Raw genomic sequence first — 18572 nt, forward strand, 5'->3', positions numbered from 1 at the left:
TTGTTACTTTTGTTTTATGGACCACAGAGGCAACGATTGAGAGAGTTTTTGATAAGGCAAAAAATGCAGAGAAACTCACTTCGCCAAGAGAAGGATGCACCCTTGGTGGGTAATCCTGCTCCGAGTTGGCCAGGCGGGGAAATGCCGGCCTTTCAGCAAAACAAAAGCCAGCGAGCACCACCTCCTTACCCTCAGGTATTGATGATGAATTAATATTGAATGTGATGTACTGAATCTGAATCTGGGCTGCACGATTTGATTTGAAAAAAAGATTGGTTGCTGTGCTTTTAAAGGGCTGCACAATTCGGTCCAAATTTTTGTGATATATCGCCATTAGTTAAATAATATTATTACCAAATAAAATATGAAATATATATACAAAATTATATAATTTTATTTTACAATTCAACTGTCAACTTATTCCAACACAACACTGATATTTATAGCGGTCTTTATTTATTTTCAAATGTTAATTCATCAATCTTTTATTTTCGTGGAAAATCACAAGGCTTTAAAGCTTCTTTTTGTTGACAGCAGACAGTTTATTAGTGCTTCTCATTACAAGTTTGGGAAAATGGTTGGTACATATTGTATTCTCAAATGCACGCTGTAAACAACCCAAACTCGGAGCACATACAAAGATGAGTTCATGTGGAGCAACATTTATTTAACTAATTCGCGGTCCTTGTGATTTGATAATCACACTAAGCCATATCATGATTTTCATTTTTTGTTTCGTTTCTATTGATCGTGCAACCCTACAGTAAACAGCCAAAAGTGTTTTGTTAGTTGGCATAACATCATCTTTTGTCCATCAGGACAGAGCTGTGGTTGCTCAGGCAGCCCTTGCCACCAGGATGCCTCCGCCAGTGGGAGCAATGGATGAAAAGCTTTGCCGCCCACCTCCTTCTGGGACACCAGCAACTATGGACCCCAGTGCATTAAGGTAGACTGAACTAAATAAATGCTACCGATTTTGATTACTGTATGTTACACAGTGCTTGTACATGTTACTTCCACAACTGATCATTTCATAATCAACACTGTTCTTGTAGGCAAGCTGGGCCCAATATTTCTCAGGGGATGTATTCTCGTCCACCATATCCTGCACAGTGGCAAAACCAAGGTTCTCCGCGGAGGTTCCCACAACCATCTATGATGGAAGCTGTTCCCAGGCAGCACCTTAATACTCCTATCAACAATCCTCTCAACATTCAGTCCATGCCGAATATGCCCAATCCTTTGACAGGGGTTCCAGGCACTGGCACAGAGGCTGTACAAAGCCATGTGTCGGGAGCTCCACCTCAGTTTATAGAGCTGAGGCATAATTCACAGAGGATGCCGCTGAGCTCTCAGTTTATGCAAAGGGTGCCTATACCTAGACCTCGCATGTTTCTTCCACAGCAGGAAATGAATGCTGCTTTTGTTCAGCAGAATTTACCCCCATCTCTGGATGCTTCAGTGGAGGGAATGCGTGATCCCAGAATTGGGTTACAGCCGGGTGGCATGAACCAACTGATGCAACAACAAAGCAATGTACCCCCTTCTCAGTCTCAACTACAGCCCCAGCAGGTGCCAACTACTACACCCAAAACTCCCATTTCTCACACTACTACTCAACAGCTTCCTCAAACAAGTACAATAAGAGGTCAGCAGACTGTTGTGAATCCAGTTGACCTACCTGAGTCTGACCTAGGGCTAGGTGATACAGTGGCAGAAACCGGAGTGGAGGATGATGATCTTGCTACTCTTGACCTGGATCCAGATAAAGGTGATGATGATTTGGGAAACCTTGACAATCTTGAGACCAATGATCCTCATTTGGATGATCTGCTCAACAGTGATGAATTTGATTTGCTGGCTTACACTGACCCTGAGCTTGATCAGGGTGATCCCAAAGATGTTTTCTCTGACCAGTTGCGACTTGTAGAAGCAGAGGGAGAAGGACCAGGGTCTTCTGCTAATGTAGAAATCAAGGTGGAAGAGAAACCAAAAGTGGATATAGCTGCCAAGGATACGCACACAACTGCCACTCAACCACCTTTAAAGACTGAGAGTTCATCTACCAGTACTCCAAAGGTAGAGTCTTCTGATGCCATTAGGCTATCCTCTGTAAAACTTGAAGACAAGGGATTGATTGAACAACCACAGTCAGGACAAGCTCCAGTTAAAGATGACATAAGTGCAACTGTGTCTGTTTTGCTCAGTGGAACAAAAGCCTCTAATCAACCAGAGTCTGCAACTGCTTCATTGAACACCGTCCGTTTAGGTGGTATACCTTATCCTCTTCCCAGCCAGTCTTTTCCACCAACTGCACCACATCCGGACCTGGGTGATGATCCACTTGGATTGCCAGATGCTGGCCACCACTCTACAGCAGATGATCTTGACAAAGTTGAAAGCTCACTGGAAGCGAGTGAACTACCTTTGTTAATACAAGACCTTTTGGAGCATGAAAAGAAGGAGCTACAGAAACAACAACAACAGCAGCAGCAGTTAGGTGCTCTACAAGGAGGGATTGCTAGTCAACTTCACAGCATTCAGAATCAGCAACAGCCTCCTCAAGGGCCAAATCAAATTATGATGCCACAGCACCACCATCCATCCCAAGGCATAGTGCCTCAAGCAGGTATGGTGCCCAGGCCACCTCACATGTCACCACAACAGCAGCAGAGGTTAATTGGTGCTGCAGTGCCTTCACCTCCCCATGCAGCAATGGGACAACCGCAAGGCGTTTTACGGGGTGTGCAGCCTGGTAGAATTCATCCTGGTCTTACTCCACAGCAGCAGACAGCAACACCTACACATATTGTCAAACAGCAGAACTTGGCCAGCAACTTTTTACCAGATAAAGGTATGCTGAGTTCCATCAACTTGTCGTTATTCTTATTTTGGTTATCCCAATAATGAACTTGTTCTTGTAAATATAAATATCATCTTTTTCTCAGATCTGGAAAAATTCGGGACAGATGACATAATGGATCCTATTGCAAAGGCTAAAATGGTTGCGCTGAAAGGAATTAAAAGAGTGTTGGCTCAAGATCCTATGGGTGTACCACCAGGAATGAATAGGTACAGAAATGGACATGACCTTTTGAGAGATGCATTATACTTTATGAAATATGCAGTTTTTTTTCTTTTATAATTTGAATAATTTGGTGCACACCTCATATGTGGTAGATGCATTATGCATTTACCTCACATCTATTATAGCTCTTTAATACAGTAATTTAGATGTAAATGTATGATTTAGATTTAGTTTTGTTCCTTTGTTAAATAATTTGCTGGTTGATATTTCAACGGAATTGCTCACTTCAGTTCTGTTTCAGATTTAATTTAGGTTTTATTTAACTTTAGGCAACAAGTATCTCTTTTGGCTCAGAGGCTAACCTCAGCCCCTGGAAATGAGGATTCCCAGGCTCAGCTTGCACCTGGGTCTTCCAAGGTAGGTTTAGTATTCTTCTGTAGTTCACATTTCATTTGAATTTAATATAGTATCTTAACCTTAATCCTACTATTTCAGGAAGGAGAAGGCAGCAACCAGGTTCAAACAAGACCAAATCCTCCGCAATTTGGCATCATCAGTATGTTTTGCATTTCAATTTTTTTTTAGCATACCACCCCTTCAATGCTATTATTACCCTTTCCCTTATTTATTATATTATGTTCCCTGTGTAAACACACATTTAGAGTCCTATGATTTTAGCAGAGCTGAAAACTATCCAGACAATAAAATGGAGTTCTAATTTCTGGTTACAAAAATTGGACACAATTTCAGAGTCCAGATTATAACATGGAAGTCTGACTATGTGTTGCATGGTAGAAAACATTGGCTGCTCAAAATTGTGCAAAGTATATAGGCACACATTCTGCATTTAGGTTATAGACAGTTCAGTTTATTTCATGCTGTTAATGTTCTTGGGCCATCACACTTATAACAGATGATGCCGAGCAGCACCAATATGAAGAATGGCTTGTGCACACCCAGCAGTTGCTGCAAATGCAGTTGAAGTTCTTAGAAGAGCAAATTGGAGCACATCGTAAATCCCGTAAAGCTCTGTGTGCCAAGCAGCGTACTGCAAAGAAAGCTGGACGTGAATTTGCAGAAACAGATGCTGAAAAGCTCAAACTCGTCACTGAGGAACAAAGTAAGATCCAGAAACAGTTGGACCAGGTATGCAAAATATCTTTTTACTAACAAATGAGAGAGATTTGTTGTTGTGGTCTTTAAAATCATTCAGCTAATAACAAGGAAATTTGCTTTTCCAGGTGCGTAAACAGCAAAAGGAGCACACCAATCTTATTGCAGAGTACCGAAGCAAGCAACAGCAGCATCAGCAAGGGTCTTCCATACTAGCTCCTGGGCCCTCTACACAGGCCCCCCACATGCTTTCCAAAATGCCTGGACAAATGATTATGGGCCAACAAGGAGGTCCAATTATTGGTCAACCACCTGGAGGAATGCCTCAAGTAGGGGTGCCTCAGGGAGGGATGCCAGTTAGAATGCCACAAATGCAAACTTTTGGTGGAGCCCAGCCTTCTCTTCCACTCGGAGTTGGCACTGTGCAACCAGTCCCACCTCCTGGTTTTTTCCAACAAGCCCCTGGAGCACAAGGACCAGATCCAAGAGTCATACAGGAGCGACAGTTACAGCAAAGAATGCAGATGGTCCAAAAAATGCAGCAGCAGCAACAACAACAGTTGATGATGGGGCAGCAGCCTATGTCGCATCAACCTCAGCAGCCTGGCATAGTTAATCAACAGCCTGGAGCCATGGGCAACCAGCCAACCCAAGTTTTGGTCGGCAATATGGGCCAGCAGCAAACAAACTTACAACAAGGATTAATGAATAACCAGCAAAATCAGCAGGGGTTAATGCAAACGACTCCAGGTATGATGGGAAACCAGACTATTGGGCAGACGCAACATAATGTCTTGGGCCAGCCAATGACTCAAACTGTAAATATGATGGTAGGACATCCACAGGGTATGGTTGGTAATCAACAAATTGTTCAGCAGCTTCAGAGACCTCAGGGTTTGATGGATCAACATGGGCCGGGTGGACAGCATGTTGTTAGGGGGCCACCAACCCAACTCCCGTCTCAACAGCAGAGTGTAATGGCTCAGCGCATACTCATGTCACAACAGCAACAGAATGCTGCAAAAAACCTTGCTCAACTTCAGCAGCAACAAATTTCACAACTGAAACAACCAACGCAGGTTGGGCCCTCTGAGCCACAAAGAGCTTTAGAAACTCCACCATCAGGGAGTACCCAAGGGGTTGCTGAGAATTTACAGCAAGGTGTCCAAGATCTTCAAAATCCTGACCGTAAAGATGGAGGACTACTTAATCCAAAAACACCCTCCCAGCAGGGTGGACCTCCTACACCACTTCAGATGCAACAACATGGATCTAGTGGAGAGCAGAAATGTGGTGTTGGACAGCCACAGCAACCACATGCTTTTCTGGGTCAACAACAGACAGCACAGCCTCAATCAAACCAAAATATCGGAGTAGCAGAACAACATGGTTTTGTGGGCAACCAACAGGCTGGATCTCATCTTAAAGTACAACCACAGCAACAACAGATTCAACTTGGTCTTCAGACCCAGAACACCATACAAATAAAACAGGAAGATCAGCAAATGTGCTTTATGGCACAACAGCAAGCTGGTCAGATTGCTGCACAACAACCACAGGATATGCTTGGCCAAAATAGTGGTCAGACTCAAAGTACAATGGCCGGCATTTCAAATCAACATCAGCAAGCTCTCTTGACTCAACAGATGGGCATTCCTAGAGGCCAGCAGATGATGATGACTCCAAGGCCTGGTGCTCCGGCTGGGCAAATACGTGCCCCTATTAACATTCAGGCCTTCATTGCTCAGAACCCCCAACTGCGTCACCTGACTCCTAGCCAACAGTTGCAGCAAATTCAGGCAATAATTGCTCAGCGACAGCTACAACAAGGCCAGATGCTAAGAATGCAAGGTCTGGCTCAGGGACAAATGCGTCCCCAGGTCCCACAGGGGCCTCCAGTTGGTACACGGATGCCAGGTCTTGAAATCCAACAACAGCAGCACCGCTTTGCCTTAACAGGCAAACACGGTCCAGCTGGCACTCAACAGCAATCAGGAGCAATGGGACAATTACCTGGTATGGCTCCACAGTTTCATCAAGGTGTTTCAGGGGCTATGCAACAGCCTTCTCAAGGACCTTTGCCTCAGTACATCAATAGTGCCCAGCAGCAGCAGATGCTACAACAGCAACAAGTACATCAGCATCAGATGATGAGGGGTCAAGTACCCAGGCCAGTAATGGGTCAAGTTCGTGCAACGGCACCTGGACATATGGCTAGACCAATGTCTCCTCGTCAGTTAGTGGGTCAGGGTTCTCCTGGAAGCCCGCTTCCTAATCAGCAAAGGCTCATGAGAATGTCTCAGACTCCACCAGGCCCCCAGCACCTTCAGCAACAACAATCCCATGTGGCAACGGCACTGAGCCCCTTTCAAGCCTCTCCCTCTCATGTGGGTTCTCCTGCAGGGTATTCTGTTCCAGAACCTGGTTCAAGCCCAGCATCTGCACATAAACCTGAGCCAGGCACCCTGTCTTTCTCCAGTCACTTGTCATCACCTTCTAGGCCAGATAGTGTTGTAGGAAAGAGTAGCCCCTTTAGCCAGACAGGGGGATCAATTGCTTCACCTATGAGATCTCCAGCTGCCAAGACTCAGAGCCCCAACACTGAAACTCTTTCAGCTCCTTTTCCACTCAATGGTCCGTCTCCTCAGTTGGCACAGAACCCACACCAAGCAACAACTGCTGCCCAAGTATCTGACAGTCATATGTCTCAACCAACTCAACTGCTCAGTGAAATGACACTGCAAAACATCAAACAGGAACCACGTGAAGTCCAGTGTGACACAGGAGGTAGTGTAGAGGCCCATTCTGATGGCATAAAGAGAGAAATTTCTGGAGAGACAGTCAGTGCCACTGCTTTTGCGAACTGTGCTATTCTGGGCTCTAGAAATCAAGCAGGAGTTCTCGGATCCCAAATTCAAAGGACAGAGACTGGCCAACAGCTTCTGCAGAAACTCCTTCGAACCAAAAACTTACAAATGGCTTCTCAGAGGCCATCAGATGGCATTCATAATGAGATAAATGGGCACATCAATAGCAAACTGGCAATGCTGGAGCAGAAGCTTCAAGGAACGCCACGAAACATGGAGGTACGACCAAGAAAATCACTTGATTTGTGTGTATGTATTATACATTTTTTGAGCTTCTAATTTTTATCTGCTACTGTTTTTAGGATCTGCAATCCCTCACAAAGAGAACTCCGATAGTCAAGGCCAAACGTACCACAAAAGCTGGAGAGCGTGGGCCAAACTCTAGAAAGAAAACCAAGAAAGAAGAGGTTGGAAAAACTGAGGCAATAATGAAGCAGCTGAAACAAGTATGTGGCATTGGCTTATTAAATATATTTGATTTCTGTTTTAAGAATGATGCATAGCTATGATAAATTTGGATTACTTTTATGTTAAACCATTGCTCTCTTATGGTTAACCCACAGGGACTTTCACTTCTTCCTTTGATGGAGCCTTCCATTACAGCTAGTCTGGATTTGTTTGCTCCTTTTGGAAGCAGCCCAGCCAATGCCAAGGCCCAGTTAAAAGGCTCATTTGGAAATGCTATGCTGGACAATATTCCAGACTACTATTCCCAACTTCTTACAAAGGTACATTATAGTTTGGCATTTTGTATACCTTTTAGTACGCAACAAAAGACTGTCTACACTGGGCTGTGTATGTGATCCTCAATCTGGGAATTCCAAAGACTTTCAGAGTACTCAACCCTCTACAATGCGAGTAAATCACTCGCATATGCAACTAAATTTCCATTCTAGGCGACCAGATAATGTCTGTCGTTAGCCATTGGCCAATAAATTGTTAGATTTCTCACACCAGTGTTTGAGTTGTAGGCTAAGTTTAACATATTTCACTCGCCTTCACTCATTTTGAATACTGAGTTTCACTCTGTATTTAAAGCGCATTATTCCAATTCATTTCAATGGATGCGCAGCATATTTGCCACACCGTAAACCCTATTGTGAAGGTGCCGACTTGCTGTCTCTTAGCTGTCAGCGCTCAGTGTTTCTCTCACACATGCAAAGAGAGGCAGAGCAAGTCTTACTTATGTAGAATTGATGCGTTACATGTAAATTATATTCTTTGTTGTATTTTCCTGTCAAAATAGTGGAGTTCATTTGGAATTATTCAGCCCACTTCTGGTTTCTTCGGTTAGTGGGTGGAAGTAATGTGCAAATGGCAGTCTCATTGGCTGGCGCTCACCTATTACCGTCACTGTTTTCATTTCAGCAAATCAGGTCAAGAGAACACGTGTGTGTGTGTGTGTGTGTGTGTATGTATGTATATATATATATATATATATATATATATTACTCTTGCGAGTATACTAAAAAATGTACTAGCCAATGGCGATTTATTTCTAAGGTGTGCATAGAGATTTGATACTCTTGTAAACACATTCTTAAGATGCAACCAAATTGTAAAGACTGCAACACTTTTTTAAATTCTTTTTCCAACATGTAAAATGCCCATATTTTGAAATGTTCTTTGGTGTTTTTTGTTTTAGAACAACCTCAGCAATCCTCCAACACCACCATCATCACTTCCTCCAACTCCACCACCTTCTGTGCAGCATAAGCTTCTAAATGGAGTGACACTAGCAGAAGGTCAGAAAGAGACAGAGGCATCAGAGGATACCATGGGTAAGACATAGTATTGATTCTGATTCATTAGTGAGCCAGTTTGATTGTGAGACAATTTTTGCACAGAAATTTTTTCCCCCTTGTACTTGAAGGTTCTGTTCCAGAGGAAGTAAAGAGTGTAGACATACTAGCAGCTCTCCCTACTCCACCTCACAACCAAAATGAAGATATACGGTAAATTACCAGCTCTAAAATACAGTATGTTCCACAAAACAACTAATCTTAACCTTTTGTGTATGTCAGCGCACTAATCGATTCTCTCAACTCAGGATGGAGAGCGATGATGACAGTGATGCTCCAGACAGCGTTGTGCCCGCATCCTCACCTGAAAGCCAACTAGGTGATGAGACGACACGCTTTCCCCATCTGTTGGATCCCAAAGAGGAGGAAGATGAGAGGGCCATCTCTCCTGTTATCCCCATTATTCCTCGTTCTGCCATTCCAAGTATGTGGTACCATTTGGGAACAATTTTATTTTGTTTGCTTTAATCTTTAATGACTGACTGACTGACTTGCTGATCCTACCCATGTGCAGGTTTCCCCGAGACAAAACCATTTGAGTCAGTGGATGGGAAAGTTGTGGCCTCATCCAGCCAGTGGGACAAAACCAAAAGCAATGAAGTGTCTGTAACTTTCATGCTTTCTTCAGCTGCGGCAAAGGTATTTAAATCTCTAAATATCTACCACTACAAAAGCCCTAGTTAATTTTGTATGACAAGATTTAAGTATTTTTTTTTTATTTCTCCTCAACAGAATATCAACACAGTGATGTTGACTGTTGCCCAACTGCTGCACATACGTATGCCAAGTTCCTACGAGGCAGCTTTTCCCCAGAGTCCTGGTAGAGCAGGTGTTGGACCTGGGAAAGTACCTGACACTTCCAACCCAGGTAATGCACTCAAGCTGTCATTCAATATTCTCAAAGTGTTGGCTAAATGTTTAGCTGCTGCTTTGTTTTTTCTTATGCTCTGTTTGTGTGTTTTTTTTTTATTATAATTTTTTTTATCAGGTATGAAGGCAGACACTTCTGCAAGCCATGATGCAGAATGGCTTAAGCAATTTGATGTTTCCCTCCCAGGGTGTACCCTGAGGAAACAATGTGGTACCATTTGGAAACAATTTTATTTTGTTTGCTTTAATCTTTAATGACTGACTGACTGACTTGCTGATCCTACCCATGTGCAGGTTTCCCCGAGACAAAACCATTTGAGTCAGTGGATGGGAAAGTTGTGGCCTCATCCAGCCAGTGGGACAAAACCAAAAGCAATGAAGTGTCTGTAACGTTCATGCTTTCTTCAGCTGCGGCAAAGGTATTTAAATCTCTAAATATCTACCACTACAAAAGCCCTAGTTAATTTTGTATGACAAGATTTAAGTATTTTTTTTATTTCTCCTCAACAGAATATCAACACAGTGATGTTGACTGTTGCCCAACTGCTGCACATACGTATGCCAAGTTCCTACGAGGCAGCTTTTCCCCAGAGTCCTGGTAGAGCAGGTGTTGGACCTGGGAAAGTACCTGACACTTCCAACCCAGGTAATGCACTCAAGCTGTCATTCAATATTCTCAAAGTGTTGGCTAAATGTTTAGCTGCTGCTTTGTTTTTTCTTATGCTCTGTTTGTGTGTTTTTTTTTTATTATAATTTTTTTTATCAGGTATGAAGGCAGACACTTCTGCAAGCCATGATGCAGAATGGCTTAAGCAATTTGATGTTTCCCTCCCAGGGTGTACCCTGAGGAAACAAGTTGATATTCTCGCTCTCATCAAGCAGGTGAGTTTCCTGATAAATTCATTTATGTTTTTCGTAAAGGTCTTCTTGCTTTTGAGAAGTACATTACATTTCTTCTGACATTTTCACATATTTGCAGGAATGCCAAGAGCAAGAAGATAGACCTGCTCAGCACTGTTACATGACGAACGTTTCAGATCTGGATGTGCGCCACCTGCCTGTCATTCCTGTCGAGGTTTCTCCTCCTCCATCACCATCACCACCTCCACCCCCATCATCTGCTGTAGCTGAGCCAGAAAATATCACTCAACCTGAGCCCAAACCTGAACCAGATGCACCAGTTCAGACTACATCATCCCCTTCCGCAAGCCCAAGTGCTCCTGCCAAAACTGAATCTATTGTTAAACTGGAGTCTCACAGCTCCCCAGTTACAGTGGAGTCTGAATCTCAGGAGCCTGTGGTCCTTCCCCAAGCTGCTCCATCAGAAGAACAACAGCCTCCTGCTCCAGCCAGTTCTCCTCTTCTAGACTCCCCCACAATGGAGATATCCCTCAAGCCCATCAAGCACCGTAGCAGGCCTCTTTCTGATGAAGAAGAAGAACGACCCAAGGTTAAAAAATGGAAGGGTCTTCGCTGGAAGCGTCTCCAGATAGTTATCACTATTCGCAAGGGAGGGTCTAAGAAAGAGAACAGCCGTGAAGTTTCCGAGCTCATGGAGCGCCTCCGCATTACGCTGAAACCAGACAAGCTACCCCGAGACAAGCGCAAGTGCTGCTTCTGCCATGAAGAGGGAGATGGTGCCACAGATGGTCCAGCACGCTTGCTTAACATCGATGTTGATCTGTGGGTGCATCTTAACTGTGCTCTATGGTCCACTGAGGTGTACGAGACCCAGGGCGGTGCACTTATTAACGTGGAGGTTGCCCTTCGGCGTGGACTACGCACCCGCTGTGCCTACTGTCAGAAGACGGGTGCTACTAACAGCTGCAATCGTTTGCGCTGCCCGAATGTTTATCATTTTGCCTGTGCCATACGGGCACGCTGCATGTTTTTCAAAGATAAAACTATGCTGTGCACCCAGCACAAGCTTAAATGCCCCAGTGAAGAGGAGCTTAGCAGTTTTGCTGTTTTTCGACGCGTCTACATCGAACGAGATGAGGTGAAGCAGATTGCAAGCATCCTACAACGTGGTGACCGTATTCACATGTTCCGTGTTGGCGGGCTCATCTTCCATGCCGTGGGCCAGCTCTTGCCCTGTCAGATGGTTGTGTTTCACTCACCAACTGCTATCTTTCCAGTGGGCTACGAGGCCACACGCATTTACTGGAGCACTCGGGTGCCAAACCGCAGATGTCGCTACCGATGTCGTATCAGTGAGCAGGACGGCAGGCCCCTGTTTGAAGTGCGTGTGCTGGAGCACGGGTATGAAGACCTGCACTTCCGAGACACCACTCCAGATGGTATGTAAATCTTAAGTTTATTTTCCGAAAGGACTGTAAATGTAATCCTAATGGAGTGTTTGATCTTGCTGCGTCATGCTAATGTCATTCCACTGCTCTTCAGGAATTTGGTCCAAGGTTGTGCAGCAGGTTGCCAAGCTGCGTGATGAAGCGGCCATGTTGAAACTCTTCACCGAGCATGTCAAAGGAGAAGAGATGTATGGTCTCACTGTCCACGCAGTGATGCGAATCACTGAATCGGTGAGAAATTAATAAGAATGGATGTTAAGAGAGAATTGTTTTTATTCAGGATCATTAACAAAAGAACAGTTAAAAAATGCATGTCACTTGGTTTCAATATATAAAAAAAAAACATAACAAAACAAAGCCCTAAACTAAATGACATTCATTTGTTAACCGGTCGTGCACAAACATTCTTCTGCTGATGTGGACAGAAAAGCATTTTACTGTATTAATGAAATGTATGTCACCACAGTTTAGTATTGTTGTCTAATGTATAGTTAAGGCCAGTTATCGGATTACATTTGTGCTGCCTCTAAAAAGACTTTTTCACATCTATTTGTTATTTACTTGAATTTACTTTATCTAAGTTGTCAGATAAATTGAATTTCTTAAAAAAAAAATAAAAAATTATGGAACCATAATCGTTATGAGGAACTGAAATCAGACTAGTTTCCCATGCCTAGTAACAATAATTTTTCTTAAATGGCTTGATTATTATAATAAACAATATTATTACATTTTTTGTTATTTACCCATGTCCTTCAGCTTCCTGGTGTGGAAAACTGTCAGAATTATACGTTCCGATATGGCCGCCATCCTCTCATGGAGCTTCCACTCATGATCAATCCTACAGGCTGTGCACGATCAGAACCCAGAGTGCTCACCCACTGCAAACGGTAATGAACAAAAGAAATTGAAGACCTTATGTTTCAGAAAAGTAAGGTTTGGAAGATTGTAAGGCTCTAATGTAACTTTATTCTGCTTCTCAGGCCTCATACTCTGAACAGCACGAGTATGTCCAAAGCCTATCAGAGCACATTTACAGGAGAGATCAACACCCCGTACAGCAAGCAGTTTGTTCATTCCAAATCTTCTCAGTATCGTCGGTTGAAGACCGAGTGGAAGAACAATGTGTACCTGGCCCGTTCTCGCATTCAAGGACTGGGTCTGTACGCTGCTAAAGACCTTGAAAAACACACCATGGTCATTGAGTACATTGGCACCATCATTCGCAACGAGGTTGCAAATCGCAGAGAGAAGATTTACGAGGAGCAGGTTTGTAGATGTCAAGCTTCCACCATATAGTTGCTCTAGTTTTTTTTCTTTTTCTTCTAAACATGTCGTTTTCCTCAATCAGAACCGTGGGATCTACATGTTCCGTATTAATAACGAACATGTGATTGATGCCACCTTAACTGGCGGTCCTGCCCGGTAAGATCATACTTCCTGTGCTGTTCTTGCAATCCAAGTGTTTGGTTTGGGTCTTAGTTTCTGATTTCTTTCTCTCCCCTAGTTATGTCAATCATTCGTGTGCACCCAACTGTGTCGCGGAAGTTGTGACGTTTGACAAAGAGGACAAGATCATCATAATTTCTAGTCGCAGGATCCCGAAGGGTGAAGAGGTTAGTTACAGTAATCTTTTTCTTTTTTGGCAGTGCTCTCAGTGCTGTTCCCCAGTATAACACTTAGTATTGTCCTCTCTCAATCTATTTTAGCTGACGTATGACTATCAGTTTGACTTCGAGGACGATCAGCACAAGATCCCCTGCCATTGTGGAGCCTGGAATTGCAGAAAGTGGATGAACTAACGGGGACAGAGAAAGAGTCCGACCCGTCTTTGCTCCCTGGTGCCAGAACACTCCTGCGCCAAAGCCTGTTATATTCTTACTATCCAGTTAATAAGCTGCTCTAAATTGAGGAAGAACAGTTCACTCTCAGTCACCTGAACGACAAGACTTTGTTATTCACAACAAGAGCCAAAGCTTTGAAGATTAAACTTTTGATGCCACAACCTTTTACAGATGAGCTCAAAAGTATTGGACCTGCTTGAATCTTTCGTGTTGATTTAAAAAAAAAAATACACCTCTGCCAAAAGCACCTCTACTTCCTTCACTGTTTCCTCCTACAATAAGCTGACTCTGGCTGCAATCGATCCCTTCGACATCTACCAAAATAACTGAAGCTATAGCATATCAATACACTTAGACTAGAACTCAGTGAAGATGTTTGACTAAAGCCATGTAAGTACTCAAAAATGAACTAGTACACTTTAGCTTGGACCTATCCTTTCTGCTACCACTCTTTCCGTCACCCCAGATGAACACTCTCCCATCAAATCATCAATGAAGGTCATGGACATTGGCAAGACAATCCTGGAGTGGCTCTGCGTAGAACTGTGATGAGATAACGTCGAAATACTATTGACCTGTGGCTCGAAAGGCACCAGATGTTTTATTATATTGAGTTAAAAGGTGGGTTTATTTCACCCAGTCTACCTCATTGAGTTTGTGGGACGTCACTGCTTTGTATTAAACTGTTAAGTGCTACTGTGGAAAGGGGAAGGCAGGAATGTCCATGGCAATTGCCTTCTCGGATAAGCAGGGAAACTTAAGCAGCAGGTTTGCTTCTATCTATATTTTGCTTTCTGATGACTACAATAGTGAGCCAGTGCAACTCTTTTTGATTTGATTATACAAGTGAGATACAGTATATGACGATGCATTACTTAGAGCAATCAAAACTCAAACGGGTGTCTTGGAGGCCACCTTTTTCCGACTGTAGATATCATGTAGCTGCATTGACACACATGCAGATCATGCTTTTAGTGTAGAAACGTTCATCTGGATTCTCTCGTGTTCTTGACGATGGAGCAAATTATGAGAAAGGGCCACAGTGCGGATCCACGTTGGTGCAATTTGAAAGATTATAGGGCAAAATGATGCAAGACTACCACTGCGCTTGACATGTTTTCCCATCTTGAATCCTTCCATCCTGCGTTCATTAGGTCGCCGTTCGGATCTCATCACTCCAACCAGGACTCTTAGGTGTAAAGCCTCTTCCCTTCTGTGATAGTGGACTGTTGTAAACTTACTGTAGTGAGTCTTTCTCTGCCTGCTGATGGCCGGTTGTATCTAAATCTATGTATTGTGGTTTGATAGTGGTAGCACAGTCTACAGGCTTGATGCAGTGACGGAGGAAGACTTAAAAAGGGCATTTCTATTTTCTTTTATATTCAAGTAATTTAAAACAGTTGAATTTCAAAGAAGGGAGTTGAACAAAGTCTCTACATAGCCCATGCTACTTTGTTCTTTTCTCCCATGACTTATGACCTCACATTAAGAATAAATGCAAAATGTATAAACTGTACATAATAGGGGTCTAAACTCTTTATCCAACCCCTTTTTAATCAAATTCAAAATTGTAGAGAGAGAAAATTCATGAAAAAAGCAACCACTGGATATCATTTTATCAGAAAACTAAATGTGTATATATCTATAAATATATGTAAAATGGCAAACTAAGTAATATCTTTATGTATATGAATCAGACTGTTTTTGCATTTAACTTCTTTTTTCTTTTTTTTTTCTATCTGCGTTGTTTTTCCTACAAGACCATATACATTTGAACTAAAAAGGTGTGATGTTTCTCTTGTCTTCACTAATGAATTTTGGAAGACTGGTTGCGGTGAATGGCAAACATTTAAGATGGGATTCATGCAAAGTCTTTTAATGGAAATTGATTATTATTATTTTTTTTTTTTAAAGAAACAGCAGTAAAATGGTGCATAGCATTTGTGTATTTATGTAATATTGTTCACGTATATTTCTTTTATTTATGCTACTGCTTGTGAATTACTGAACCCTGTCCTTGAATCAGTGACAGTTTAATTAGCATATACAGTAAATGAGAAATCTTGAATCTCCCAAGATGATACTGTTTTTGAGTTGTGTCCTGTTGTTTTCTTCCCCTCCCCTCCCTGTAGAATTTAATGTTTGGTATGACTTCGTTGATCAAAAATATCTTCATTAATTACATGTGAATTGCACTCAGCATTATTTTATTTATACATCCTTCGAACTAGCATTGATTCTTTTAAGGGCCGTCTGTTATTAAACACAGGCACTTACTGAATTTTAGCTTGAGTGACTCTTTGCCCCCCTTTGTTCTTTTAAAATCTCTTAATTTAAGCTCTCTACAAGTGTTGTAATTAAATAAATCCTGATTTTGGTTTTCAACTTGATCTACTTTTTAAAAAAGATCCTGCAACTGTACAGCAGAGCTACTTTTAGGGAAGATGAATAAAATGGTAATTTTTATTGTATGTGGCATGTTTTGTATGGATATAATTTTGAATTGTACATATTTTTTGACGTCAGAGGTTGCATCTCTTTATATACGCCTGTCCCCTTCCCTCCCAGCCCTCCATTTATTTCTTTGTCTTTGCTTTCTTTCTTTGTAAAGAAAAATAAAACGCATTTTAAATATAAAGTTTTCTATGTGGTCACGTAAAATTTGTTCACCCGTGAAAAGCTTAGAAACTTATTTCACTTTGAGAAGCATCTCTTATAGGCAAAATCTGTGTAGAGATTATGTAAATTATACATTATAATTTAAAATATACATTTTAAGTAATTAAGCTATTGGACAGAGTCAATGAAACACAAATAAGAAAAAGCATTTATTACTGTATACCATTTATGTACATTATATTAACTAACCCACAAGTGGATTTGTTTTCAATATGTTTAAAATACACATGGAGCCTTAGGATCAAAAACTCGTATGCATTGGATTGAAAGCATAACTACCGTCTGAATCAAGTGTCATTCCTTAAGTCTTCAGCAAAAGTACATGTTTTACAAACATCTGCAAAATCCGAGTTGTAAGGGGGAAACAAGCAAGCACAATATAAATAGTGGAACAATTAGCCTATACATTTCTAAGCACAGAATTCCCAGTGTATGATGTAGAACACCATGATAACAAAATTCAGTCATATTTAGTTATTTAAGCCATTCTTACTGTCACAACTCGACTGAATCATGCTGCTGTCATCAGGCATATTCCAGCTACGCAGAGCAGATTCATAAGATATGACCTCAACAGTATAAAATGCACAGGTCAATCAGAAATGGACTGTAATAGAGTCTGCAATTGATTTGTTACACATAATACAGGACCCTTGTTCTCCTCCAGCCCTTCAACAAGCATTTGGCATTAATGCCATAATCTAGTCATGTTTCGCACCTACTGTCACACATATCCCAGATTCCAGTTAACCATTCAGAACATCTGCAGATTTCTGACTGTGATCAAGACATTGGTGCAAGTAAAGTTAATAAAGGATGGAGGGAATAGTGCATTTGGCATTCTAGGGATGTCGCCATGCCCAGCATTTGGTGGTTAGTCTTGGCAAACCCTATATGTAAAGATGAGGAAGAAATGTTCAGTAGTACTTTTAAATTAAACTGAATGACAACTCTTCAATGCAAGGCAAAGCAGAGCAATATAAATGCTGTAATGCAGGCAAACAGAGAGATGCATTATTTTACATCTGTGTTTTCTGAAGTGGTACCAACTACTACATCCCTAAAAGGACTCTGGGTGCAAACAAATAACAACAGTGCAGTTCAACATGCCGATATCCCAGAATAATGGGAATAGAACATACTAAACGTTCCCATTAAAATTAGCTGATTTTTAAAAAAAAGCATACAAGTGGTAGTGACTTTCGTCCTGCAGATTTCTGACTGTGATCAAGACATTGGTGCAAGTAAAGTTAAAGGATGGAGGGAATAGTGCATTTGGCATTCTAGGGATGTCGCCATGCCCAGCATTTGGTGGTTAGTCTTGGCAAACCCTATATGTAAAGATGAGGAAGAAATGTTCAGTAGTACTTTTAAATTAAACTGAATGACAACTCTTCAATGCAAGGCAAAGCAGAGCAATATAAATGCTGTAATGCAGGCAAACAGAGAGATGCATTATTTTACATCTGTGTTTTCTGAAGTGGTACCAACTACTACATCCCTAAAAGGACTCTGGGTGCAAACAAATAACAACAGTGCAGTTCAACATGCCGATATCCCAGAATAATGGGAATAGAACATACTAAACGTTCCCATTAAAATTAGCTGATTTTTAAAAAAAAGCATACAAGTGGTAGTGACTTTCGTTGACAAAAAAAACACTTATTTTCTCAGGATGCCATCGGATAATAGGACTAAACTTGAGCAATCATCCCCACAATGCATTCAGCAATCACAACACGGATTTTAAGAACCTGAAAGCAATTAAATAAAACGTGCACACACACACACACACACACTCCCTGTGAACATTTATTAGCATTCGAACCTGAAACCACATTGATTGAGTGAGTTTTTAAACAAACGCATCCTGAAGAAAAATAAATTAGCAGGCTGATTTTTACTGGAGTAACAAAGAACTGCAATGCCACGCTTTGCTACACTTAGCTTTGTACATGAATTGCTAGGAGACAGTGTTATCCACATTTTTTTTTCACATTCTCACAACAGCAGTAGAGCACTATATATATATATATATATATATATATATATATATATAT

At 41.8% G+C, this 18572-nt stretch overlaps 1 protein-coding gene across 1 annotated transcript in view; it reads left to right on the forward strand.

Moving 5' to 3' along the window:
• The window catches only part of LOC107563643 (histone-lysine N-methyltransferase 2D-like), a 32093-nt gene extending 16145 nt beyond the window's left edge, over positions 1-15948 (forward strand). The window contains exons 24-46 of the mRNA XM_016248563.1: positions 28-195; positions 819-946; positions 1056-2854; positions 2949-3072; positions 3358-3445; positions 3524-3584; positions 3942-4174; positions 4270-7227; positions 7311-7454; positions 7572-7736; positions 8654-8789; positions 8882-8963; positions 9059-9234; positions 9325-9449; positions 9543-9678; positions 10447-10562; positions 10660-11980; positions 12084-12220; positions 12749-12879; positions 12973-13258; positions 13341-13414; positions 13497-13605; positions 13699-15948. Coding sequence (XP_016104049.1) covers positions 28-195; positions 819-946; positions 1056-2854; positions 2949-3072; positions 3358-3445; positions 3524-3584; positions 3942-4174; positions 4270-7227; positions 7311-7454; positions 7572-7736; positions 8654-8789; positions 8882-8963; positions 9059-9234; positions 9325-9449; positions 9543-9678; positions 10447-10562; positions 10660-11980; positions 12084-12220; positions 12749-12879; positions 12973-13258; positions 13341-13414; positions 13497-13605; positions 13699-13791 — 8790 coding nt within the window. The 3' untranslated portion in view covers positions 13792-15948. The remainder of the gene's footprint in view (positions 1-27; positions 196-818; positions 947-1055; positions 2855-2948; positions 3073-3357; positions 3446-3523; positions 3585-3941; positions 4175-4269; positions 7228-7310; positions 7455-7571; positions 7737-8653; positions 8790-8881; positions 8964-9058; positions 9235-9324; positions 9450-9542; positions 9679-10446; positions 10563-10659; positions 11981-12083; positions 12221-12748; positions 12880-12972; positions 13259-13340; positions 13415-13496; positions 13606-13698) is intronic.
• The last annotated feature ends 2624 nt before the right edge of the window (positions 15949-18572 follow it).

This window comes from Sinocyclocheilus grahami, unplaced genomic scaffold, assembly GCF_001515645.1.
Source record: "Sinocyclocheilus grahami isolate Dianchi unplaced genomic scaffold, SAMN03320097.WGS_v1.1 scaffold884.1, whole genome shotgun sequence".
In the NCBI taxonomy this organism is placed as follows: domain Eukaryota; kingdom Metazoa; phylum Chordata; class Actinopteri; order Cypriniformes; family Cyprinidae; genus Sinocyclocheilus; species Sinocyclocheilus grahami.